This window comes from Chanodichthys erythropterus, chromosome 15, assembly GCF_024489055.1.
Source record: "Chanodichthys erythropterus isolate Z2021 chromosome 15, ASM2448905v1, whole genome shotgun sequence".
Taxonomy (NCBI): Eukaryota; Metazoa; Chordata; class Actinopteri; order Cypriniformes; family Xenocyprididae; genus Chanodichthys; species Chanodichthys erythropterus.
In genome coordinates, this window is record NC_090235.1 from 31,148,491 (window position 1) to 31,176,382 (window position 27,892).

At 35.9% G+C, this 27,892-nt stretch overlaps 1 protein-coding gene across 1 annotated transcript in view; it reads left to right on the forward strand.

Moving 5' to 3' along the window:
• myo1g (myosin IG) overlaps positions 1 to 27,671 on the forward strand; it is a 48,933-nt gene extending 21,262 nt beyond the window's left edge. The window contains exons 17-22 of the mRNA XM_067361815.1: positions 756 to 979; positions 1,063 to 1,207; positions 3,745 to 3,849; positions 6,112 to 6,225; positions 11,555 to 11,712; positions 25,572 to 27,671. Coding sequence (XP_067217916.1) covers positions 756 to 979; positions 1,063 to 1,207; positions 3,745 to 3,849; positions 6,112 to 6,225; positions 11,555 to 11,712; positions 25,572 to 25,734 — 909 coding nt within the window. The 3' untranslated portion in view covers positions 25,735 to 27,671. The remainder of the gene's footprint in view (positions 1 to 755; positions 980 to 1,062; positions 1,208 to 3,744; positions 3,850 to 6,111; positions 6,226 to 11,554; positions 11,713 to 25,571) is intronic.
• The last annotated feature ends 221 nt before the right edge of the window (positions 27,672 to 27,892 follow it).

Below are 27,892 nucleotides of genomic sequence, written 5' to 3' on the forward strand. Positions count from 1 at the left end.
GCTGTCTCACTTAATCATTCTTGACTTCCTTACTTTTTCATGCGTGTTCAGAGGTGACAAGAAAGCGTTGTGGGATCATAACACCTAGACTGTAGATCCCTCTGCAACTCCACTTCAGTCAGTCTTTATAACCTGTTTTGAACTTGCAGAGCACAAGTCTATATTTACATTCTCGTCTACGTTTTATTGTTTATAGGAATCCATTCTCATTTTTAAAGCAGATGTAAATAAAAATATATCTGTATGTATGTAAAGCAATGTTTATCTAAACATTTTAACCAATATGTATATGTATGCAATATTCATATTGTTTTAAACCTGCTTTGAATGATTAGAATGGACTCATACATCAGGATATGGATGTAAATATAGGTCTGCTCATTATTTCTAGGTTTTCCCACTCATTCATCCAGTGTGTAGGCTGTATGTGGCCCTGATAACAGTAATTATGATAATGTTTGTGATTGGTGGATTATTCTTGTTGCATTCAATTATTTATCTGCAGTGCGAGTTGCCCTGATTTCACTTCTGTCCCACTTAATGCTGCCTGACTTAAACTAGATGAAAACTTAGTCAAAACTCAGTAGCTGCCATGTTTCTATCCACCTGACCCTGTCACTTCATTCATTCTAGTGCCTATATAGAAGAAGGCAATTACCTGAATAAAGAAATGAATGAATAAGCAGATAATTTTTGTGTTTGGTGTCATCAGAGGGTTTCCCTCACATTCAACCTGTATTTGTGTCTTTCTGCAGGTATGGAGGGGTGCATTAGCACGTATGCGTTGTAGGAAAATACGGGCGATCTATACCATAATGGCACATTATAAATGCTATAAGGTGAAGGCTCACTTCTGGGAAGTGGATAGACGTTTCGCCAACGTTCGAAACATGGCTGACTATGGGAAGAGTGTAGAGTGGCCGACACCACCTGCGGCCCTGGTGCAGTTCCACAGAATCACACAACACCTCTACCGCCGGTATTACCATGACTCATGATTTTTCCATGTTTTTTTATTTATTTTTTGGCCTTCCTCTTATGCTTTCACTGCATCTCTCTTAGATGGTGGGCAAGGCAGCTGATCAAAAACATACCCCCATCTGACATGGCAGAGGTGAGGGCTAAAGTAGCTGCTCTGTCAGCCCTGAGTGGGGAAAGAGTGGACTGGGGCTACAGCCGTGCCTGGGAGAGAGACTACTTGGCCAATGTGAGTTTTTCATTAGGTTACTCATTTAGAACCTTCACTTTGCAAAGTAGTCAGGATTTTTACATTGATTAAGCTTATTAAAGTTTTCATTTTAATTAAGCCTTAAGCCCTGTGATATATCACTTGACTCCAGGAATCTTTGGTGGTCTTAAAGGCATAGTTCACCCTCAAATGTAAATTATATATTTACCCTCTTATCAAACCTGTATGACTGTCTTCCTTCCATGGAACACAAAAGACGCTTAGAAGCATGTTCACGCCACTCTTTTCCATATAACAAAAGTGACCTGAAAAAACGAGGAAAAGAACAATACAGATTCCATAAAATTGTCTCAACTGTGCTACATTCTAAATCTTCTGAAGACTTATGATAGCTTTCTGTGAGTACCAGACTGATGTCGTTATTTGCTAAAAATCTTCAAATTTCATTCATGTTCATGTATATTGAAACATGAAGAAACTCTGTTGCTCCCTTTGAACGAAACATGGTAATTCATGTACATTGCCAATTTATTTTTGCGGAAATACTGTTACATTTTACATTCACGTTACGTCTAGTTGATTGGCCCCTTTGACTTCCATAGTATTTTTGGAAATAAATGGGGTCCATCAACTGTTTGGTTACCCATATTCTTTATAGTGTTATTTTCTTTATAGTCTTAAACAGCATTGAAACTTTGAACTATTGACACCATGCACATGACTGTTGGTGACACAAAAACAGCAGGTCAAGAGATTTGATCTACTGTTTGTTAGTGGGTTAATTAAACATTAGCCTACAGTGACCCTCAAAGACCACTTGTGTGTTTGTCTCCAGCCTCATGCTTTTAAATTACTGTCCATTACACAGATCAATCTGTTAGACTGATGCAGTTCCATATGCGTCTTTAGCACATGTCTGATGGTGTTAAATTTAGCTGTTGTTTTTGGGTGAGAGACATCTCCTGTTATAGCTGAGGAGGTAACAGCCATCCACGAGACAATCTTCATGCCCTGATTTCATGGCTAAAAAAAACCCAGCTTCATATACTAGTTCTTGCATATATATGCTGATAATGTTGGTCTCACTGCTTCACCAACCAAACCATGGTGCGTTTCTCATATAACTACGTAACTGCATAACCACCAAAGTACAGTGCATCATTGTAGAAACTAACTAGCTAGTCACAACTGTTTCCCGAATCATAGTAACTTGGTCGCACCTCCATCGTTTGAACCGCATTGGTTCAACAATATAGGACTGTGGTTAATAATGTCACATGCAGTTAGTGGAGTATTAACTTCTGTTAATTTATTGATTCGAGATCGCAATTAATTTCATATTTATTATAGTTAATTTACACACAAAAAAAGAAAGACGTTCGTGTTTTAATAATTGATACATGCCGTGTTTGGCTACAATTTACTGTGTACATGTGGTTTAATCCGTCAGCTGCTTTCTCCACAACCATGAATATGAACTAAAATGTGCTTTTAATATACTATCTCTATATTTAAAAAATATATTTAGTTAACACTTGTAGTACACTATGGGTTCAGGTGTACTATAAGTGGCATCTAAATACATTTTTTTTTAAATATAGAGATAGTATATTAAAAGCATTTTAGTTCATATTCATGGTGTCTCAAAATAGCACAGTTGAGTACACTTAGATGTTCTTAAAATTATCTTAAGAAGTACTAAAGAAGAATTTTTAGTATATTAAGTGCAAAAATAGTGCACGAAAATAGAGCACTTTAAGTATGTTATAAAAATGTACTTTTTTTCACCTGGAATGATCTGAACTAAAATGAACTTGAACATTTTGATTAACTAACATTGACAAAGGTTAATAAATGCTGAAAAAAATATTGTTTATTGTTAGTTCTAAGTTAATGCATTAACTAATGTTAACAAATGAGACCTTATTTTAAAGCGTTATTTTTTTTTTTTCCAAATCCGTTGATGTTTTTTTTTTCTTTGCTCAAGGACAAGCAAAAAATCTCTCTTGAATAAAAGTCAAGAGCCCTGGGGGTTCAACTAATTCTCACTCCAGTGGTGTGAAATGAAGAGTGAGTCCTTGAGCATGTGTCATATACAATATTTTAAGGAGTGTATTCTTTTCTTCATAAGAATTCTTAGAATTTTTTTCTCAGCGGCATGAGATTCATTGTGATTTCTGTATTTCATAACACATGTTTTTAAAGCTCATAAGACGCATGCTGAATGTGCGCTCCTGTCGTCACAGTGTATATCGGCTATGACAGATGAGCTTTCAAAGACGTTTGAAGTTTTCAGATCATCTACATGAGTCAAAAGCTTAATCATGAAGCACAGTTGAGAATCTGTTGTTGCAGATAAGGTGTCACGTCTGTTTGACGCATTAGTCGAGTGGGCTGGTGACGATGACAGTGTTTTTAAATCCGTCATGGACTGATTTGAATTGCCATCAAGGAAATTTTGGAAGCATAAGTGTGGATGTTGTTTGTGTTGCTTGTGTGACTAAGCCTCTCAGAATTTTGTGTCATAAATCCAGTGATGTGTCTCTCCACTGCAGGCAAAGGACTCTCCTTTGACAAGCACCAACTTTGTGCGTATCACTAAAGAGCTGAAGAACAAAGACCAGTACACCCAGGTCGTCTTTTCAAGCTCTGTCAGAATGGTAGGCTTTTTAAATTTCAATTTCAATGTTATCAAATGACAAAAACATTTGTAGAAAATTGTGTGTAAAATAATGTGTTTTGATCATGTAAAATAACAACAGTGCAAAAGAAGTAGGCCTAAACAAGCAATATTAACTAATAAAATAAAATAATAGAGTGAAAAAACTATATTAAAAAATACAATAAAATAACTTAAGTGCAAACGAAAAAAAAACGGCTAAATTCAGAAAGAATGCTAAATAACAATAGAGCAAAAGGTTTAAAGAATGATATTAACAATTACTGTAGTGTAAATAATTTTTTTTAATGTTGTTTATATGTGTATGTGGTGTTTTTAATATGCTTTAAGACAAACCATGTGTAAGTTAATAAGTCAACACCATTGCTGAGTATTTTCAGTTTTAAAACTGCAGTGATCTAAAGGAAAACACGGTTTGAAATCACTTGTGGTTCTGAGGTTACCTTTAACCAATCATGTCAACGTGCCGGCGGGCTTTAGCATATCATTAACAGCGAACTAGAAGGGGAGTATCAAGAGAAGCCAGGTTATCATGTAGATTTAGGAATATGGCGGGTGTATGATGTATATTACGATGTTATGATGAACTATATGCCTTTCTCCACTGACGTTTTGAGTTTTGACGTTTTGACACATTATTAGCATCTTTTAGATAATGTAGTGAAGCAAAGGGCTAATCATATTATTTACCGTTATGTGTCTGACATTGTAAAAAGTGATACAGTTGTGCGATGTTTACATCAGTGTGTTGACCGAGTGGATCTCTGAAATCGTGTGAGTGGAGGCGGGGCTAATTAGCATATTCTTAGATGTGCATATACTAAATGAAGCAAGGGTGTAGAGTTACATTTAAGCTATTTTAAGACATGATTTTTTTTTTCACAGGATAAAATGTTCGGTCCCACTTTATATTAAGTGGCCTTAACTACTATGTACTTAAATAAAAAAAATAAGTACATTGTACTTATTGGGTTCATATTGAATTGCAAAACACTTTTGCTGCTTTTGAGGTAGGATACGGGTAAGGTTAGGGACAGGTTTGGTGGTATGGGTAGGTTTAAGGGTAGGGGTAAGGGTTAAGGGATGGGTCAACAATGTAATTATAAATGTAATAACAGAAATTAATTACAGATGTAATTACATGCAGGTGTTTTTAAAATATAAGTACAATGTAAAAACATGTATGTACACAATAAGTGCATTGTATCAAATGATTCATTTAAATGTAAGTACATAGTAGTTAAGGCCACTTAATATTAAGTGAGACCAAATGTTTATATATTTCAAAGTGATCAAAGATGAGTAATATAACATAATATCATTTTTAAAGTAATATAACCTAAAATAACTATGTAAGCAAGCAATATTAACAAATAAAATAAAAATAGTGTGAATGGAGTAAACAAACAATATTAGCAAATAAAATAATAGTGTGAATAGATTAAACAAGCAAATAAAATAAAAGAAGAATAGCGTGAATGGAGTAAACAAACAATATTTTAAAAAAAGAAAGTAAAATTCCAACTGGACATTATCAAATAAAATAAAGTGTGAATGGGGTATACAAGATATATTAGAAAATCAAGTAAAATAACAACAGAATACAAGCAATACAATAAGAATTGTGCAAAAGGAGTACAAAACTAAACTAAAAAAGTAAAATAAGAGTATGAATGGAGTAAATAAGTACTATTAACAAGAAAAACAATAATACAAATGAGAAGTAAGTTATTAAACAAGTTATTATATAGGGTAAACATGGCAAAACTATATTCTTACTCTCTCTATCACTCTGTCATTCTTTCTCCCACACACACTCCCTCTTTCACCAAACTCCAAAGTCACCAAGTCTCATTTTCTCACACATGACCTCCTTTGACCATAGCCAATGTAGAGATCACAAGCACAGCAGAGTTCTCAATGTTTGACTGCCTTGAGCAAAGACTGTAAAATACACTCTATAATAGCACTGCAGCCATGGATCTTGCTGCCATTGGTCCAGTTTATCTTTCCTTCCCAGCGAGACTCAACCACACCACCAACCCAGTTTCACAGGCTATTTTTAAAGGCAGGAACATGCAGTTCAATAGTAGAGCAGTACATAAACCTACCAACAATGCTGATGCAAAGGTTGCACATGAATTTCAGTAAGCTGTAAGTATTATTGTGGTCTAGCTCAGACAGAGGCAGCTAGTTTACCTCATTTCTGCTTTTTATCTCTCCTTATCTCTCTTTTCTTCAGCTCAACTGGTTCAACAACACAAAGGACAGAGCTCTACTCATCACTGACAAGCATATTTACAGACTGGAGCCCAAAAAACACTTTAAAGTGCAAAAACGAATATCTCTTGATTCAGTAAGTATCTCAAGCACACGGTCACCCACACTTTTACATGCATGCTGAAACATGTCAAATATAACAGCACCGACTGAAGTGAAGCCCCCAAAAGAAAGCAGACACGTCTTGGTATCTGTAATTGTCTGGGTTCGTTTGATTTTTATGCAACCGTGCAATGTGGGTCAATGCATCTGTCTGCTGCAGTCATGCTTTCTCTTTGTTTTGTTTTTTTTTGACTTGCCGTCTGTAGATTATGGATTTTTGTTTACAACTACCAACTGGTGCCTTTATGCTTTTGACAGCACTAATACTTCATATGACTGGCCATGATGTCAGATGGCTTAACAGGGTCATTCGCAAACTTCTGGCTGTGTCTGAGTGAATTCAGTGACCAGAACAGTCTGTGTGTGTGGTGTCTGACCTACATTCTGTCTATGTTCTCAGATGCGATACAGTGAGAGAGGGATTTGGTCACACACTGCAGCACTGCAGTCTGAGCTCCCCTTCACAATTGCATAGATTCAGACACACACACACATTAAACCTGCAATTTTATCCATATCTGTATGTTTTACACGTCTCTAGCGGAAGCAGGGCCAGACGTCTCAGGGAGAAAGAGAGAGATATAGAGAAGCGATTGGGTGGTTCAGCAAGAGCTGCAGAACAAACTGCAGTATAATACTGAATCATGCCAATTATGCTCACATACACATAATTTTCATGTCACAGCTGTTATTGTGATATTTACAGATTTGAATATCACAGATACCAGAATAACACCTGAAAAAAATATATACGGTACTGTGCAAAAGTTTTAGGCATATTAGTATTTTCAGTTAACAATAATAACTACCATGATGTATGAATGCTTTAATAAGTAATTACATTTAAATAATTTAAATTAAATTTAAATAATGAGACTGTGGGGGAGAGTGTGCTTAAAGGGTTAGTTCACCCAAAAATGAAAATAATGTCATTTATTACTCACTCTCATGCCGTTCCACACCAGTTAGACCTTTGTTAATTATCGGAGCACAAATTAAGATATTTTAGTTGAAATCCGATGGCTCCGTGAGGCCTCCATAGGGAGCAATGACACTCTCTCAAGATCCATAAAGGTACTAAAAACATTTAAATCGGTTCATGTGAGTACAGTGGTTCAATATTAATATTATAAAGTGACGAGAACATTTTTTGTGCGCCAAAAAAAAACAAAATAACGACTTATATAGTGATGGCCGATTTCAAAACATTGGAGCATTGGAGCACAAATGAATCAGTGTATCGAATCTGCTGTTCGGAACGCCAAAGTCACGTGATTTCAGCCGTTGGAAGTTTGACACGCGATCCGAATCATGATTCGATACGCTGATTCATAACGCTCCGAATCTTCCTGAAGCAGTGTTTTGAAATCGGCCATCACTAAAGAAGTCATTATTTAGTTTCTTGTCGCTTTATAATATTAATATTGAACCACTGTACTCACATGAACTGATTTAAATATGTTTTTAGTACCTTTATGGATCTTGACAGAGGAAGTGACATTGCTCCCTATGGAGGCCTCACGGAGCCATCGGATTTCAACTAAAATATCTTGATTTGTGTTCTGAAGATTAACAAAGGTCTTACGGGTGTGGAACGGCATGAGGGTGAGTAATAAATGACAGAATTTTCATTTTTGGGTGAACTAACCCTTTAATTTTCATTAAAAAAAAAAATAATTCAAAAGAAATCTTTGTTTTGTTAAACAAAATATATTTCTTTCTTTTGATTTTGGACTGCAATATGATGGACATGACAGGCTTTATGAGATTTACTCTTTTATAATCTCTCAGCCTTGCTGGCAGCCCTGCACTTAATGGGTCACCATCCAAATACATATTATGAACTTTCCCAACCCTCTCCGGTCAGGCCAGACCACACTGGATGGGTTCAGGCAGTCCCAGACAAGGATATTGTTTTGTGACCAGTACATTGTGGTTTTAATCTCATTTCGCCATAGAGTGACGCACAAGGACTCTGTGCAGCACAGGGGCTGATTGTGGTAGTTGATATTCTAGAGCAGCAGACACAGACAGGGCAACCTTATGGCCTGTTCACACTTATAGTAATAACTATCGACAACTATATTAGCATCTGAACTATAAATTGGTATTTTTTATAAGCCTGTCATCTGTCACTTTAAATGCTTGAGCACTTAAAGTTGGGTGGATTCTGATTGGCTGACAATTTTTTTCATCAGCTGGAAAAAAACACACATTTTGAAGACAAAAATAATCCATACATACATAAAACAAAGTAATCCATAAGACTCCAGGGGATTAATAAAGGCCTTCTGATGTGAAGCAATGCATTTTTGTAAGAAAAATATCCATATTTACAACTTTATAAACTCAAATAACTAGCTTCCTGTGGACTACCGTATGCAGAATGCGCAAGTCGACTTGCGGCAGAAGAGTATCGTTTGACTCAACGCGCTATGTAATGACGAACGTGGAGGCTCTGAGGAGAGAGCAAAACAAATCACCAGTCATGGATTTCAAGTCTAAAATGATAATTTTTAAAGAGAAATGTCTGAGGATTTCAATATAAGAGAAGAGGAGCTTGAGTTTGTTGCACAGCCCTATTTGTTTGAACTGCGAGAGGCATCTAAGCTTACGATACTCCAACATCCTGTGTCACACATCGCTTCAATTACCCATTTGGGGACATTCTAAAATGCTTAACGTGAAAAAGGCTTAACGTGGCTTAATGTACTAAGACAGAGATTTTAACAGACCAACCTCACTAAATGTCATGCTAATAAAGTATACTATGTGCAAAAAATCATATGAGCCCAAAATATGATCTTAACGCGTTTTATAACACGTTAAGCTTTTTTCTCCCATAGAAAACCGTTATAAGAAAAGGCTTAACGTGTTATAAATCCTGTTAAAATCCACTGTTAAACTGTTAAAATCACTGTCTTACTACATTAAGCCACGTTAAGCCTTTTCTTATAACAATTTTCTATGGGAGAAAAAGGCTTAACGTGTTATAAAACGCGTTAAGATCATATTTTGGGCTCATCTGTTTTTTTGCTCATAGTATACTTTATTAGCATGACATTTAGTGAGTTTGGTCTGTTAAAATCATTGTCTTAGTACATTAAGCCACGTTAAGCCTTTTTCACGTTAAGCATTTTAGAATGTCCCCTAATTGGGTCGCATTCTGCGTACGGTAGACCATCAGAAGCTAGTTATTTGAGTTTATAAAGTTGGATATTTTTCTTACAAAAATGCATTGCTTCTCTTCAGAAGGGCTTTATTAACCCCCTGGAGTCATATGGATTACCTTTTTTTATGGATGGATGCTGTATTTTTTTCTTCAAAACGCGGCCCCCCCCATTCACAAACAGTATAAACCTTGGAGGACTAAGGATATTTTAAATATATCTCCGATTGTGTTCGTCTTAAAGAAGATTGTCATATACACCTAGGATGGCTTGAGGGTGAGTAAATCATGGGACAATTTTTATTTTTGTGTGAACTATCCCTTTAATACGAATTCTTATAGAATAAGAATGAAAATAGTGATGTAGTCAAAGTTGTAGTTATCATTAGAGTTATAATTATTGGTGTAAATGAGCCTTTACTCATGTAATGGTGTTTTTTTTTTTATGAATTTGTCCAAATATTCAGTCATTTTGTGTGTGTGTGTGTGTGTGTGTGTGTGTGTGTGTGTGTGTGTGTGTGTGTGTGTGTGTGTGTGTGTGTGTGTGCGTTTTTGTGATTTATGAGGACACAAATTTGTATAATGACATGGGTAATACACTGGTATTACGACGTAAACATGAAATATGAGGACATTTCATGAGTCTAAACAATACTTTACAATGTTTTATTAAAAATGTAAAAATGCAGAATGTTTTCTATGATGGGTAGGTTTAGGGGTATTTTAGGGGGATAGAATATACAGTTTGTACAGTATAAAAACCATCATGCTTATGGAATGTCCTCACTTTGATAGCTAAACAAACCTATGTGTGTGTGTGTGTGTGTGTGTGTGTGTGTACGTGTGTGTCTGTTTGATTGGAGCACAGTGCAGTGTTTCCTTGCCCACCCTCATTTCTCACAATCTCAGACAGCAAGGTCAGATGCATGTACAGCAGGGCACAAAGTGATTTAACCTGTGTGTGTGTGTGCGCGCGCACATGTTTGTGTGTTATAGTGTGTGTCCATGCGAGTGGCAGTAAAGAGGCTTAACGCTGCCTGATCACTCTCTTCCTTTCAGGCACAGTGGTGACGCACCTACTGCTGTTCATAACCATTCACGTTCATGCACACTTAGAAACACACACTAGACTTTAATGAACCCTATGCACTCAAAGACCCCTTTAAATCTGTTTGGGTGGGAAATATTGAAGGGCTTTTTAAATAGCCAGTAGGCTTTAGTTAATTTAGAAAAATTACCTCACAAACAATGAAATAATAATAATAATAAAGGCTGTGTTCATAAAAGCATATTATTGTTGCTATTGTTGCAGTATAGTACATGTACTGTGCACTATACTATTAAACTTGAAATACTAAAATTAAAATTAAGGTAAAATGAAAACGGAAAATATAAAAATGAAAGCTCATTCAAAATATTCATAAATACTATAATAGAATATAAATAATACTAAAATGACATAAACATATTAGCCAATAATCATATGAGCTGCTGGTGGTATAATGTGAAAGACATCCTCTTTTGTAGGGAGCAATTGATTGGACAAAAATGTGTGCTGTACAGTCACCAATATTTTTTTTTTTTTTCATAAGAAACTGCAAATTTAAATATCTGATACATTTAGGGAATGATTTCATCATTTTTAAAGCATACATACACAAATACACACATATTAAAGAACATAAATGCACATGGGCATTCATGTGCACGAACATGCGAACAGCATCCCCAGGACCGTTTCTATTCTCAGAGTCAAGCGTACCAGCCAGGCACACACACAGTTTTCTGACGCACAACTTCAATTGGTCACACTTTTTGAGTAATTGCAACAATCAAGTCATTCATTCACGATTATGTCCAGCATATTACTCATTCTCAAGGTTACTGAGTCAATCATGTGCTGAAGCACAGGAAGTGATTGTGTTTTGAATGAGCTTTTTACTCTGGGATTGCAAAGACTAAGGTTGACTGAATGCCAGTTGTTGGTGGACAAATGGATCTGCTGGACTCAGGAAAGATGGATTTATTGGACACAAATGCTTTGACTTCATTGTGCACCAACACTTGCTATGCAACGTGTTAACATGTTTTCATGTGTTTGTATTGCTGTTTTACACTCTCTTCAAACCCACAGGTGGTTGGTTTAAGCGTAACAAGTGGCAGTGACCAGATGGTGGCGCTACATACTGCTTCTCAGGATGACGTTCTAGTGCACTTGCAGAGGGGTCAACTGAACCCAAATCAAGACCGTGTAGGGGAATTGGTGGGTGCCCTTACAGACCACTTTACACGGTAAGAGTGCCAATAATCTTCACCTTGCACATTTTGCAATTGATGTGCAAGTCTTTCTGCTACTAATGCGATCATCACCATTACTATTGCTTATTCTTAGTGTTCGAGATTTAAATAGCCCTTAGAATTATGGCCAAATCACATGATGCTAAATTTTTGTCCAAATCTCTAAATTTTCTGTATTTAAAACTACATTAAGAATGCATTTCATACAGACAGTTTATTGAATATACGATTTCTATGATGAACATATTTTTAATTTCTGAATTCAAATTATTATTTATTTATTTATTTATTTATTTTGGAGGACATAAAGTCAAAAATGGTGGTGCTAAATCTCTCCATTTTCATAATAAAGAAAAATATATATTTTTTAAAAAGAAACCTTATAAAGTAGTATAATTTATGTTGTTGTTTTTACCTCTAGTTGTTTACTATAATTGTAATGATATAAAAAATGATTAAGGTATGCATACCGGTACACATATTCAAGCTGTAAAAACTATATTTTACTTGATGGTTAAACCACATGACATTTTTATACATTTGCATTCAAAATTTGCTGAAAATGGCATAAAAGTGTTTCAAAACCATAGAAAATCAACACCATTACAAAGAGAAATTGGCACATATGTTTTCTATTTGGTTCATCTCACCATTTGTGCTAAAGTGATGAATCATACCTCATATTGTTTGCTTTGTTGCTATTACAAATATGTACAAATAAGTTATCAGACCTATGGTTTTTGCCTGCTGGACAATAAAAAATGTCATTTAGATTAAAGGGATAGTTCACCCAAAAATGAAAATTCTGTCATCATTTACTCACCCTCAAGTTGTTCCAAACCTGTATACATTCTGCTGTACACAAAGGAATATATTTGGAAGAATGTTTGTAACCAAGCAGATCTTGCCCTCCCATTGACTACCATAGTATTTTTTCCCCCTGCTATGGTAGTCAATGCGGGGCGAGATCTGCTTGGTTACAAACATTCTTCCAAATATCTTCCTTCGTGTTCATCAGAACAAAGAAATTTATACAGGTTTGGAAGAATTTGAGGGTGAGTAAATGATGACAAAATTTTCATTTTGGGATGAACTATCCCTTTAATTAAATAGCTTGTAAAACAAAGCTTTTCATAAACTGATTCAGTTCAAAAGTCAGTGTGTGTTGCTTTATGGTAAATGCTGATGAGGTATAATACCATCCAAAAGTTTGGGTCACTATGATTATTTTTATTTTTTTTATTTTTAAGAAATTGATACTTTTGTTCAGCAAGGATGCAATAAATTGATTTCTATTACACATAAATGCTGTTCTTTTACAATTTCTATCATGACAACTCTTGGAGTGAATTATTTAACCAGACATAGATTCTGGTGGACGAGATCTGCTATGCTGCTGAGCAAAATCAAAAATTTGTTCAGCTTAGTTAAAATAACATACAAAAAGGACATGCTGCTGCAAAAATGTATTAAAACCCTTGTAGCAGATCTCTACAGGTGGTGCTGGGGAGGAGGAGGGTAAACAGAAGTGTTCATAATCACTCAGCAGGGCGATCACAGGCTAGAGTATAAAATATATGGTTATGTGGATTAGGAAGTACGTCTGTTTGGCTAATGCCACGACATTAGAGGAACCAGTCGGCGCTTTGATAGAATTTCATGACTGAACTATGTATTCCACAAAAATATGAAGCAGCATAATAATAAGAAATGTTTATTGAGCAGCCGTTATTATATCAGAATTATATCTGAAGGATCATGATGCTGAAGACTGGAGTAATGGCTGCTGAAAATTCAACTTTGCAGGAATAAATTACATTGAAATAGAAAACAGTTATTCTAAGTTGTAATACAATTTCAAAATATTATTGATTTTTAATTTACTTTTGATAAAGTAATAAATGCAGCTTTGGTGACCCCAAACTTTTACCCATTTCTTCCATCATAGCATTTTTGGTATATAGTAGTGTGGAAGATTGTTTTGTAAATGCATACACACATATGCATCCATGTTGTGAGATGCTGGTTCATGCAATGGCATTTTCAGGTTTGACACATAAACTGCTCCAAGGGAGGCAATATTAGGGCATGGGGCAGACAACAGCCTGGTTGTGTATACAGTGTGTGTGTGTGTGTGTGTGGCAGGTGTGGGGTGTGTGTAAGTCAGTGGGTGTCTGCAATCACTGTTCTGCACGTCTGCTTTAAACCCATTGTGCTGCCATCTGCGAGTCAATCCATGGGGTCATGCCCCCTTTACGACATCATCAAAAGGAGACGTCAGAGGGGCCTGTGGAAGTGTGGAGGAAGGCAAATAGTGTGTGAGCATGTGTGCGTGGGGGTGGGCGGGAAAGCAGATGACAATGCACACACGTGCATTTGATGCACCAACTACGGCTTTCATTGCTTTAAATATTATGTTGGATTTTTCCATTTTAAAAAGGTCTTAAGGATAAGGGGAATGTTAAGCACAAAAATGAAGACAAGATGGACCATTTTAAAGTATGTGTGAGGTTTCAATTGAACAGATATAAAAATAACCTTTTGCCAGCTCTAAACAGAAGGTGACCATAATTTTGCCAAGTAGGGCATGTGCCTGAATTGACATGTCTTGTTGGTCCTGGAACAACATTCCTCCAAAGTAGCATAGTCCTAATCCAATATATTACCAGATAAAAACATTGACATTGTGTCTTCAGTGTAAATCCTGTTCGTTTTATGGGAAAAACAAACAAACTGGCAGCTTGGTTGCTAGAAATTCTCTGCTAAAAATAGACAATGTTTCAAGTATTACAGGATGGCATATTGGTATATTGGCCTGTATATTTTATAGCTTGTAACTGTAATATTAAGTGATATAATGTTATACACCAATCTACCTGAACTACCAAATTTGCACCTTAAAGGGTTAGTTCACCCAAAAATGAAATTTCTGTCATCAATTACTCACCCTCATGTCATTCCAAACCGGACCTTTGTTCATCTTCAGAACACAAATAAAGATATTTTGATGAAATCCAAGAGTTTTTTTATCCTCCATTGAAAGCAATTACCACATTCAATGTCCAAAAACGTAGTAAAAACATTTGAAACATTTGTGAAACTGACAAATAACATAAAGGCTTTGATTAGTATTAGAGAATACAGTATGAAATATCATTTTCGTAACAATGAAACAGACATCTCACAGTTAACATCCTAATGTTATTTCATTATTCATGTAATCATTCGGTGAGATGACGGTTAACATCATTGATAGAGAGTACGCTTCACATCTTCCCTCAGACTACTTAATAACGATTATACAATATTTAATATATTAAATATGAATTGAAATGAATAAAAATGGATGTGTTGTCACAGATGATTTGTCACAAGAGTGATAATAAACTTGCTTTGTGATTGACAGGATTAGATGAACATGCTCCCCTTGAGCTTTTATCTACAAGTCAATTTTAAGAGAACAGACAAATATGACCTGCAAGAGTAATATATGCAAATTGGTGCATAAAATATGTATGAACTGTAGAAAAGCTTCAAAAAGTATTTAACCAAAACTTTTTCCCAGCTGTTCTCAAGGTGATTTTTAGTGGATGTATAAAGTCAAGTTCACACAAATGTCCTATCAGAGTAACCACAGGTGTAGAGAATCACATTAAATATGAACCTCATCCACTAAAGCTTGACAGCCACGAAGCGTCAATGATTTTTTAATATTTTCTTTCATGTGTCATTTAAAAAAAAAAAATCCTTTTAAGAAATTTTGCTCAAAGTGTGCTTGTGCTATGTTATTCAGGCACGTAACAGCACTCTTCTCATTTTTTTTTTAAAATCTGATCAAACCTCTCATGATCTGGGATAAAGTTTGTAAATATTATAATATATATATATATATATATATATATATATATATATATATATATATATAGATTCCATATAGATTCCATATTCTGCTTTGCATGCATGTTGCGAGAGCTCTTGTCTTTATCTCAATTCAAAACAGGGATTCATTTCTGTTATGATGCCTGTCTTTAAACCCTGTGACCTCTACTCTGGGTCACCTAACCCTCACCTGACTTAAGCATTAAGCAGTCAACATTATGACTGTGCCATGTGTGTTTGTTTGTGGAAAGACTGTATGAGTGTGTGTGTGTGTGTTGTTGGGTAGTTTAAACCCCTCTTTGGCCATCTGCTAAGGCAGCTCTGTGTGTGTGTGTGTGTGTGTGTGTGTGTGTGTGTGTGTGTGTGTGTGTGTGTGTGTGTGTGTGTGTGTGTGTGTGTGTGTGTGCGTGTGTGCGTGTCTCGGTGACGTTTTGGCCGAAGGCAGTGTTGGCCTAAGTAGCTTTTTGTAGCTCTGGTGTGTGAGACTGTGAGAGATTCTGAAGCCAAAGGGGTTAGCAGAGATAGTTTGTCTTCTTAATTATCCTCCAAAAATTACCAGTTGTGAATTTTCTTGCACCTAAATAGATCAACTTTACCAAGCAGTATAGTAGGTTTACAGGAATGAAGACCAGAAATTGAAGTATTGGATTAGATGATGATGTCTGCTTTCATCAGCGGTATAGTCTCATCTAGAGGAACATCATGAATCAAATCAAAGAAAAAATGTAGGGCAGGACTTGATTTTGTCCATCAGGGATTGATTGGATCTTTGGATTGTTGTGGTTTGCTATTGCTGTGTTTGACAGGTTGTCCCGACCATTAAATTCATGGCATATGTTCATTATGTATGAATATTATTCATACAGTAATACAATTTAAAGAAGGCAAATGTGACATACATAACATCGCAATGAAAATAATTTATGAGGCTATATGCAGGGGTCGTTATTATTATTCAGCTTGACAAATACTTTGAATACACATTAAAATCAACTGCACATTCAAATGAATCGTTTTATTTATGTAATAAATAACATTATTATAATGACCTAATTTTTTCTTTAAATATTATAGAGCAGTGGTTTCCAATATTGGTCCTGGAGAACCCCCAGCACTGCAGTTTAGATGTCTCCCTAATCAAACACACTGGATTCAACTCATCAGTTGTTAGTATAGACTCCCTGACCTCAAATATGTGTGTGTTATATAAGAGAGACATAAATGTGCACCATTGAGGGTACTCCAGGACCTGGATTGGGAACCACTGATATAGAGTGTACTATAATAAGGTATAACCAAGAACATATGAGCATTATAATATTTGTCTTTATTGATCTGTTCACTAATTCTTCACTCTGCCTGTCGTAACAATTAACAGAGCTGTCTGTGGGCAGTGCTAAGGCTTAAAAGCTTATCCCAGGTTTAATCAATTCAGTCTAACTGCAAATTATAGGAAAAATAATGCTTTTCCATTGGTAGGTCAATGTGACTTTCATTAGATACATTTATATAACAAAGAAATGACTATGAACTTGAATCTGTGATACATTTTTTAGGATTCTTTGATAGATAAGTTAAAAAGAACAGCATTTATTTGAAATACAAATGTTTTGTAACATTGTAAATGTCTTTACTTTTGCTTTTGATCAATTTTACATCCTTGCTGAATAAAAGTATTCATTTAAAAAATAAATAAATAAATGTTGCTGACACCAAACTTTTGAATGGTGGTGTAGATGTAGTGTCTTCTAAACAGCATTTGTTCTATGTGTTGTTGTGTGTGCTTGAGTATGATAAGCAGTACTGTGTATGGATGTGTGTGTTTGTGCCACTCCACAGGGTTAACTGAGATTGTTTGTGTTTGTGTCATCTGCAGACATTTTGACCAGAATAATCAGCTCTATTGTTGCCATACGTGACATCATCCCTGTTGTGTGTGTGTGTTGGTTGGTTGGTTGCCCTCCCATAGGAAGGAAGAGCCTGTTGTGTAATTCTCCACTGGTGTGATTCTGTGTATCAATAAGGGAACTATCTTCTCAGGCTGAGTTGATGAGCAGCTTATCTCGTCCTTCCTTCCAAAGATGTGCATTAAGTGTCACAGAGACTTAATCAGGCTAGAAGTAATCTACGTGATTAACTATATGATTATATAACTTATATTATCCTATATTACACAAGGTGTTATTGCATCCATTAAGTTTCGATTTATTGAATAATTCCAGAATAAATTCTATTTTCAGGTTTAGCTAATAGATTTTTAAAATCGACCAGTGTAGTACACTAATTGAACTATAATTCATCTAAAAATGAAAATGGTCATTATTAAAGGATTAGTCCACTTACAAATAAAATTTTCCTGATAATTTACTCACCCCCATGTCATCCAAGATGTCTTTCTTCTTTCTTCAAAAAGTAAGGTTTTTGATGAAAACATTCCAGGATTTTTCTCCTTATAGTTGACTTCAGTGGTCTCCAAATGGTTGAAGGTCAAAATTACAGTTTCAGTGCAGCTTCAAAGGGCTTTAAACGATACCAGACGAGGAATAAGGGTCTTATCTAGTGAAACGATTAGTCATTTTCGAATGCGGTGCCAGTTCTGTTTTTTTTTTTCGTAAATAGAATAGAGAAGCACGTGTAAGACGATCATTTGTGTTTATAAAGCATATACAGTTGTATTTTTTATTTTTTTTTTGAAAATGACCGATCGTTTGACCGACCTCCATTTAAAATTTAAAAAGATGTAATATAAGTCTAAGGTGTCCCCTGAATGTGTCTGTGAAGTTTCAGCTCAAAACCCCATAGATTTTTTTTTTTTTTATTCATTTTTTTAACTGCCTATTCATGGCTACTGGCCCTTTAATTCTCCTGCTCCATGCCCACGGAGCTCGCACTTGCCTTGAACAGTGCATAAACAAAGTTTACACAGCTAATATAACCCTCAAATTGATCTTTACAAAGTGTTCGTCATGCATGCGTCGGATTATGTGAGTATTGTATACAGTTATATTGTTTACATTTGATTCTGAATGAATTTGAGGCTATGCTCTGTGGCTAACGGCTAATGCTACACTGTTGGAGACATTTATAAAGAATGAAGTTGTGTTTATGCATTATACAGGCTGCAAGTGTTTAAAATGAAAATAGCGACGGCTCTTTTCTCCGTGAATACAGTAAGAAACGATGGTAACTTTAACCACATTTAACAGTACATTAGCAACATGCTAACGAAACATTTAGAAAGACAATTTACAAATATCACTAAAAATATCATGATATCATGAATCATGTCAGTTATTATTGCTCCATCTGCCATTTTTCGCTATTGTTCTTGCTTGCTTACCTAGTCTGATGATTCAGCTGTGCAGATCCAGACGTTAATACTGGCTGCCCTTGTGTAATGCCTTGAACATGGGCTGGCATATGCAAATATTGGGGCGTACACCCCGACTGTTACGTAACAGTCAATGTTATGTTGAGATTCGCCTGTTCTTCGGAGGTCTTTTAAACAAGTGAGATTTATATAAGAAGGAGGAAACAATGTGTGTTTGAGACTCACTGTATGTCATTTACATACTGAACTCTTTATATTCAACTATGCCAAGGTAAATTCAATTTTTGATTCTAGGGCACCTTTAAAGCTGCTTTTTTTCCATACAATGAAACTTAAAATGAGGAGTTATCAAACTTTAAAAAAGTACTAAAAACAGAGAAGTCCATATGACTTGCATATGACACTACTGTATCTAAGCCATATGATACATTTTATTTAAGGAACAGACTGAAATGTAAAAGATTAGTTCACCCAAAAATGAAAATTCTGTAATTAATTACTCATGTTATTCAAGCGTAAGTCTTTTGTTCATCTTTGGAACACAAATGAAGATATTTTAGATGAAATCCGAGAGCTCTATGACTCCTGAATAGACAGAAATTTAACCACCACTGTCAAGGTCCAGAAAGGTACTAAAGACATCGTTAAAACCGTTGACGTGACTGCAGTGGTTCAACCTTAATTTTATGAAGTGACGAGAATACTTTTTATACACAAAAACAAACCAAAAATAATGACTTTATTATATATGCTTGTTTGTAGGGTTGCACAATTTGGCTAAAATAATTATTAATAATAAATAAAAATATAAAAATAATAAGCTTGTTTTTTTCTTCTCATTACAAGTTTGGGAAGATTATTTGTACATGTTGCATTCCCAAATGCATGTTAAAGCGACCCAAACCAGCATTTACTGTGAACCGAACCGCTCCGAGACACTGTAAACACCAGAGGATAATGAGCTGTACGTGTTTAAATGAACACAGTGCCGCACTTCACTCTGAAACACACAGCGCGTATATTTTAGTTAAATTGCAGCTTTTGCATTTTGATAATCACATTAAGCTATATTGCAATTTCCTTTTTATTTTGATTAGTCCTGCAGCCCTACTAAAAACCTTCCTCTTTCCAGAACTCGATTTCATTCTCATTTATGCATATCACAATCTCAAGATGTTTTCCTCCAGGTTTGACGTCAATGACACCAAATGAATGTTTCATAATATGAAATTTGTAAGCCAAAATTTCAATCTGTTCCTTGCATAAAATCACAATACCTTGAATTCTTTTTTGTTGATAATGATGTTTTTGTCACATCACATAGAGGATCAGCATGCGTTTTTAGCCCAGCATTTTAGCCCGATTTCCCCCCACTCACACTCAGTAAAACAGCCTGTTCCTCCACACCTCTGTGGGACGCAGATGCTGCTGTTGCCCCGACGATAGTTGCCAAGCAGCTGAGGAAGTGTTAATTAGGATTGCAGGAGAGATGATGGGGAGTAGTGGAGATGGAGGAGTGTGTGTATATGTGAGCATGAGTAATTGTGTATGTGGCTGAGTGTGTTTTAAATGGGCTTCAATCTGTGGACTCTTAATGGTCCCTCCTGGTGTCTTATGACTGCTGTGGTTTGTTATAGGGCCCAGAAGGCTTTTAGTTTGTGCATACAAAGAGCTGCATTACAGAAAAAGCACATATAAAAAGTTTTTATGTGAATCTTTTCTTATTCTATCCTTACAGTAATTAAGATTATAGAGTAGGTTATTGCACTCAATTTTGGCACAATAAGTAGAATTGAATGCAGTCAGATTTGTTGCTATGTATTTTCATAATTACATACTTTATATTGTATTCACTGTACTGTAGATTTCAGGTTGTAATCGACTAGGATAGTTCACCAAAAAGTGAATATTCTGTCATTACCTATTAGCATAGACTACTATTCAAATATTTGGGTACAGTTAAGATTTCTTTTTACATAAATTAATGCTTTTATTATTTTATTTTGCTCTAATCTAAGATTTGGGCTCAAACTAGCCTGCAATATTTCCTGTCCTTTCATTCTCTTTCTCTCTATCAGTCTATTATCTGCCCCTGTAGTCTTTTTGTATCTATCTATCTTCCACCTTTTGTCTCTCTGAGAGAGTTTGTCACTTCTGTCTCGTTGTTGACAGATGTGCATTCTCAGCTCCTGTCCTGAGAGCCTTTGCCTTTGGGAAAATGGCTGACAGTTTGAGAGAGGGAGAAAGAAGTGATGTTGTGTTATGGATGAATGCCTGAGGTGAGAATGATTTTAAAAGCAACAAAGATGCAGAAGTTTGTTTAGTTCAGGATGAAACTGAGAGAAAGTGGCGGAGTGAAAGGTGGAAAAGAGTTTCCACTGACCTCAGATGCCATAGCGTTATTAATAAACCATAAAAGTGATAGTAATAGAAACCTTAAAATACAAGTGCAGCGTCATGGTGAGCCTTCACCAGCAAACATTTTTGAATGTTTATTTTATTATATTTATACTACACTTCAAAAGTTTGGCATTGGTAAGATTTTTCAATGTTTTTGAAAGAAGTCTCTTATTCTTACCATGGCTGCATTAATTTGATCATAAATGCAGTAAAAACTAGTACTGTAAAATATAATTGTGGTTTTAAATAATGTTTTTCTATTTTAATATATTTTAAAATGTAATTTATTCCTGTGATTGCAAAGCTGAATTTTCAGCATCACTACTCCAGTCTTCAGTGTCACATGATCCTTCAGAAATCATTCTAATATGCTGATTTGCTGCTCAAGAAACATTTTTTAAAATGATCAATGTTGAAAACAGTTGTGTTGCTTAATATTTTTTGTGGTTCTTTTTTGGCATCTGTGGTTCCATGAAGAACTTTTAACATCCATGGAACTTTTCCATAGCACAGATGGTTTTTGGAAAAATCTTCTTTACACTAAGAGGAAAATGAATCTTTTAAGAACTGTTCATTGAAAGGTTCTTTATGGAATCAAAGATGTTTTTTTTATAGCGTAGCTGCAAAAAAACTCCTTTTGGAACCTTTATTTTTAAGAGTGTAAGGACAAAAACATAATTATTTTTAATAAACATCGTATCTTCATGGGAACTTTGTTACTTTGCTACATTGCATTTACTGGTGATGTACTCAACAGGCCATTAGGAGGAGACTGCAAACAAACGCACACAGTCTGAGCCCACAGGGCCCAAACTCATGGTGTGATGGTAAACAAAAATTATGCGCAGTGACAGCCGAGCCCCGGGGACGCAGACTGCCGGTTGTGTGTATTCTTGAGTTGGTTTCCACTCTTAGGGATGGGCTTGTTGGAATAACGTATCTATAAGGGACTAGAATGTGTAATGAAGTGTGTTTTTCAGGGCGTGGCCAAAAACAGAGTTGTCAATGATTCACTATAATGGACATGGAGATGTACGGTCACATGTGACACAAACGCTGAATAAAAGAAGAAAGTTCTCATGGGGGAAGGAAGGCGGGGCACACAAGAACCATACAGAGTTGCTGCTGCGTCCCAGTTCTGTCGTATGGTTTCCATGGAAATAAATAATGCAGCCCAAATGCATCATCTTCTCATTGGTTGGGACGCCATGTCCCTGGAAAAACAGGTCAACTCAACCCCAAACCTCGGAAAGTTCGAAGTTTTTAGAGGAATTGCAAAAAAGTACTGTGTCATGTACGCAACTAGTCTAACTGACTTGTTCAAGAATAGTTCACCTAAAAATTTTTATTCTGTCATCATTAACTGCCACATTCTAACCCAGTGTGTAGTTTTTTGTTTATAGAACGTAAAAGTAGACATTTTAAAAGGTTAGTTCACCCAAAAATGAAAATTATGTCTTTAATTACTCACCCTCATGTCGTTTCACACCGGTAAAACCTTTGTTCATCTTCGAAACACAAATTAAGATATTCTTCATAAAATCCGATGGCTCAGTGAGGCCTGCATTGCCAGCAAGACAATAAACACTTTCAACGCACAGAAAGCTACTAAAGACATATTTAAAACAAAAATTGGTTCAACCTTAATGTTATAAAGCGACAAGAAAACTAAAAAACTAAATAACGACTTTATTTAACAATATCTAGTGATGGGTGATTTCAAAACACTGATTCATGAAGCTTTGATGCTTTATGAATCTTTTGTTTCGAATCAGTAGTTCGGAGCGCCCCAGTGGTGAATCATTGAAATTTCGCAACACTTATGACTAAATGAAGCCTCATTTACTGAAATCACGTGACTTTGGCAGTTTGATACACGCTTCGAACCACTCATTCGAAACAAAAAATTTGTAAAGTTTCGAAGCTTCATGAAGCAGTGTTTTGAAATCGCCCATCACTAGATATTGTTGAATAAAGTCATTATTTTATTGTTGTTTTTTGGCGTGCAAAAAGTATTCTCGTCACTTTATAGCATTAAGGTTGAACCACTGTAGTCACATGAACTTTTTAAAATACATCTTTAGTAGCTTTATGGGCATCTGAAAGTGTTAATTATCTTGCTGGCAATGCAGGCCTCAATGAGCCATTGGATTTTATGAAAAAATATCTTAATTTCTGTTCCGAAGATGAACGAAGGTCTTGAAACGACATGAGGGTGAGTAATTAATGACAGAATTTTCATTTTTGGATGAACTAACTCTTTAAGTTTTGTTTACCTACCTAGACTTTTAATGAAGGGACAGAAACATCTCAGGTTTCATTAAAAGTATCTTAATTTGTGTGTTAAACAAAGTCTTGTGGGTTTGGAATGACATGAAGGTGAGTAAATGCTGAACAGGGCAAATTAGCACGATACCGCAATCCCATAAAATGCTGCATGCCATGTCGTAATTACTGTAAATAAAGCTCTGTATGCTTTTGAATTGCTCTCGCAGTACTATAATGCCATACACCTATCGGTCTTCACAACACCACTTCAAGTCGAACAGACCATAAATCTTCAGTGGACACATGGTACAAGTCGTAGCTCTCAGAAAATGACGAGTTTTTTACTCTTACTTTAAACTCTTCCTTTAACCTTAAATATTAACAGAGATCATAGCGTTTAAGGCCCTCCATGCCTCCATGTTTCACTGACCTTCTTTTGGGGAGTTGGTGAATAAGCAGGTCAGCGGGTTGATGGGTGGGTGCAAACCATGGCTTTGAGCCCTGATGGGAACAGCTGAGTGGATAGGGAACAAGAGAAGTGAGAAGTTGCGTGACCCACAACCGACTTTTTTTCATGGCGAACTGCCGTCCACCTGTTGGAGCGCTTAATAAGGAAAGTTTCAGTGGTTCACTGCATGGTTTGCAGTGAAAACCTGACAGAAGGAAAGAGACCATCTGATTTTGCTGTATTTTATAGTAGGTTCCAACCAGGAATATATAAATAAGGATCTTGTGACACTAAAGACTCAAGTCATGGCTGCTGAAAATTCAGCTTTTGCACAATATTTCAGTTTTACTGTATTTTTGATCAAATAAATGCAGCCTTGAGACTTCTTTTAAAACATTGAAACATCTTACCAACCCCAAAATTCTGAACAGTAATGTATGTGTTATGTGTCACTATGTGTTTCATAGACATTTGAATAAAAGAGACTTTGTGTGCCATAGTTGTCTTTTCACTATGAGAGATGGTGATAATGTTTAAATACTCTGAGGAAGTGAGAGGACTGTGCATTTAGGGAACAGGGACAAGATCAGACAGCAGAGGTGTCCCTTCTCATCTTTTCTGTCCTACATAGGACATTATTTTTGACTCCATCAAATGGGACTTTTTGAGCCCCACTTTACTGCCACTGAACCACTTACAGTATATAATAGGCTGTGCTTAAAACAAAGTTTACTTTAAAAAATACTTAAGCTTTCTTACTTTTTCTTTTCTTTTTTTGGTGTTGTGTTAAACGGACCATCAAATGTTTTTGGATTGCATACACAAGTAATTTTGTCATAGAGCAAAGAAGTTAACTCAATCTGCTTGCAATCACTTGCTTTCTGTTATATCAGTAGCCAATGAGCTTAACCTTCAAATACTTGGTCAGCATTTGCTCTAACAGTGCAGCACACTTTCAGAAACCCCCCACCTTCCCCAGCTCCACCTGTATAGATCTGTTATGGGTAATTCATGTACGCTATATTGTACAGCAGCAGCATTTCTTACTTGCTCACAGCAGCGTGTCTTGTATGTATTGGCAGTAGTAAGTCCTGTACTTGCTCTGCAGCAGCAGCAGTGTAGTAGATCTATTCCACCAAGACCAAACATACAACATTGTCATATCCATTACCATGCCAAACGCATGAACACGTTAGCATGTTAAACTGATCAAAAGTGATAGTAAAGACATTAGTGTTACAAAATATTTCTATTTCAAATAAATGCTGTTATTTTAAATTGTAACTGTAATTTTTGCTGTTATTTTAAGCTGTAACATAACGCTGACCCCATAATAAAGCTCCTACAATGAATTCTCTTTATGAACCACTAAAAACAAAGCAGAAACACAACTGAGTGCAAAGCTTTGACTGCTTTTTTTATAGGCCACAGGGAGCTGTGCGAGCTGTCACAAGCTATTTTTGGGATGTATTCAGCCGCATTGTCTGGAATCAAGAGTAATTATGTCATGTCATCTGTTTATTTCAGAGTGAAGAACACTCCTCTGCCAGTGAAAGTGTGCTCCACGGGAGTCCAGGTACACATGAGTGGCAAACCTAAGAGTATCACCGTAGAGACCAAACCCGGCCAGACCGTCGCAGACTTCAAGAAGAGTCGAGCAGGATTCACCTTACTGCTGCCCCATCAGTAATGCCAAAGCTTCACAGGACATGACATAAATCAGTATTTACCCATTCAGTCAGGGATGGAGCCATAACTTCCAGAGATTTCCCATCATATCAAACAGGATTGGATATTTCTGTATATAAGTGGAAGAGAATTTCTAATTTCTAATAAGCAATGCACTTTGTTGTTTTAATAGACTGCTACAGTGACAAATATCACCCTTGTTCCCTCGACAAACACCCAATAGGATTTTTACATTGGCTTTTGGATTATTACAGAAAATAAGCTCAGAGACCAACAAAAGTTTTTCATTCTTGCTCGTTTAGTTCATCATGATAATCTTCAATAAGCTTTATGAATTTCGAAGCCTGAATGCAGCTAAATGTATTGTATAAATGAACTACATCGCGGTCGCATGACTTCAACATCACCACCATTAGTCTTCATTTTCATTTTCCCTGAAAGGTTGAGTTTAAATTGCAAGAACACGATTATAAACACAACGAGGAAGTGAAAGCAAGCTAGTGTGTAGATGAGTATATATGTTTGGTGTATTGAGGTTTAATGTTCCAGACAACCTCTGCAGTCCCGTTAAGACACTTGTGAGCAACTGCCTGTTTCAAGACAAGTAACAGCTTTAAAAAAAATCACAAGGGGGGGTTAGTGTGATCTATTTTAATACGTGATATCTTGAGCTTGTGTTCACCACAGACCTTTTTTCTGGCATTTAATCAAAAACTTCAGAACGATAGAATCTGAAGTGCTAAACTGCAACTTGTTTTGGGTTTTGGCCTAAAAAAATACATTATCCCATCCCTGCGGCACTAATAGTCCTCTGTGTTAAACAGAAGAAACGTCTAATCTAGTTAGTGTTAGCGTGTATATCATGTGGTTGAAAAGACAATATGCAGCATAAATGACTGCACTGATCTCCTGTTATTCTGCCATCCCTCCTCTATTTTTATTTTTGCACATGAATTAGTCATAAAGTGTTAAGTTTTTTTAATTGTAGGGATTCATATAATAATGCTATTTTATTATTTATGTACATTTCAGAGGGAATTGATATGATCTTTGCACTTTTCATAACAGAGTATATTTTTACATTTACTATGATTTAATTTTTTTCTCTGGGACAGGGTGTACATTTTAGCTGTGGAGATGTAACCAAGAGTATTGTCATATGTTAGTGCCTTGAGTTTCATGGTACACAGGCGTATTTAACCAAGGTCAACACCTCAGTTCAAACCATACAATTGCTACTGCACTGTAGTAGTAATGTGTACACAGAGGAGTGTTTTTAATGCTTTTTCAAATTTGTTAAATCTAATCTTAAAATTACAGCAAGTACACTGTAACCAAATAATTCGAGGGCCTTATGATATTGTTACATTAAATGCTATATGCAATGATTGTGTGGTTTTTGGATTTGCTGGCTTTGTTGTTTGTTTGTTAAATGTAGGAAAACCCTATGTTATGGGGGCAAAATGTCCTCTCAAAGATGGCAATATCTAAAATACTTGTCCTTGTGAGGACATTTCTTGGTCTCCATGAAGAAAACAGCTTATCATACTAAGTAATGTTTTTTGGAAATGTAAAAATGCAGAGTTGTGTATGATAAGTAGGTTCAGGGTTAGTGGATAGAATGTACAGTTTGTACATTATAAAAATCCTTAGGTCTATGGAAAGACCCCATGCATAAAACATGAAAACCCAGCGGGTGTGTGTGTATGTGTGTGTGTTTGCTTGTATCTCGGCACTGAAGATTCTCAATAGTGACAGGTTGCCTTACTGTCACTCTGTTTTCTATTTCCTGCTTTCCACTCCCCTGCTGTGCGCATCTTTCATCTATTCTGACAACCCTGTGTTTTCATGTTTTGTCTTTGTGATTTCACTTTTTTTTGTCTGTGATTTTTTTTATTTTTTTTATGCTACTTTCCATGCACCTGTCTGTCTTTTGACACTGAACTCTGTTTCTTTCTCAATGAATCATGAGCATCATTGGTTATTGAATGTCTAAAAATGTATTTTTCACACTCTTTACTCTGGTTGTCAGTTTACTTCTTGGGTATTTGACAACAAACGTCAAGCAATGGCGTTCTGTTCTATCTAAAATGGATTGAAATGACAGTTTTGCCTTCATTTTAATTTAGAAATTGCCTGGAATATTTGTACTTTTAAAA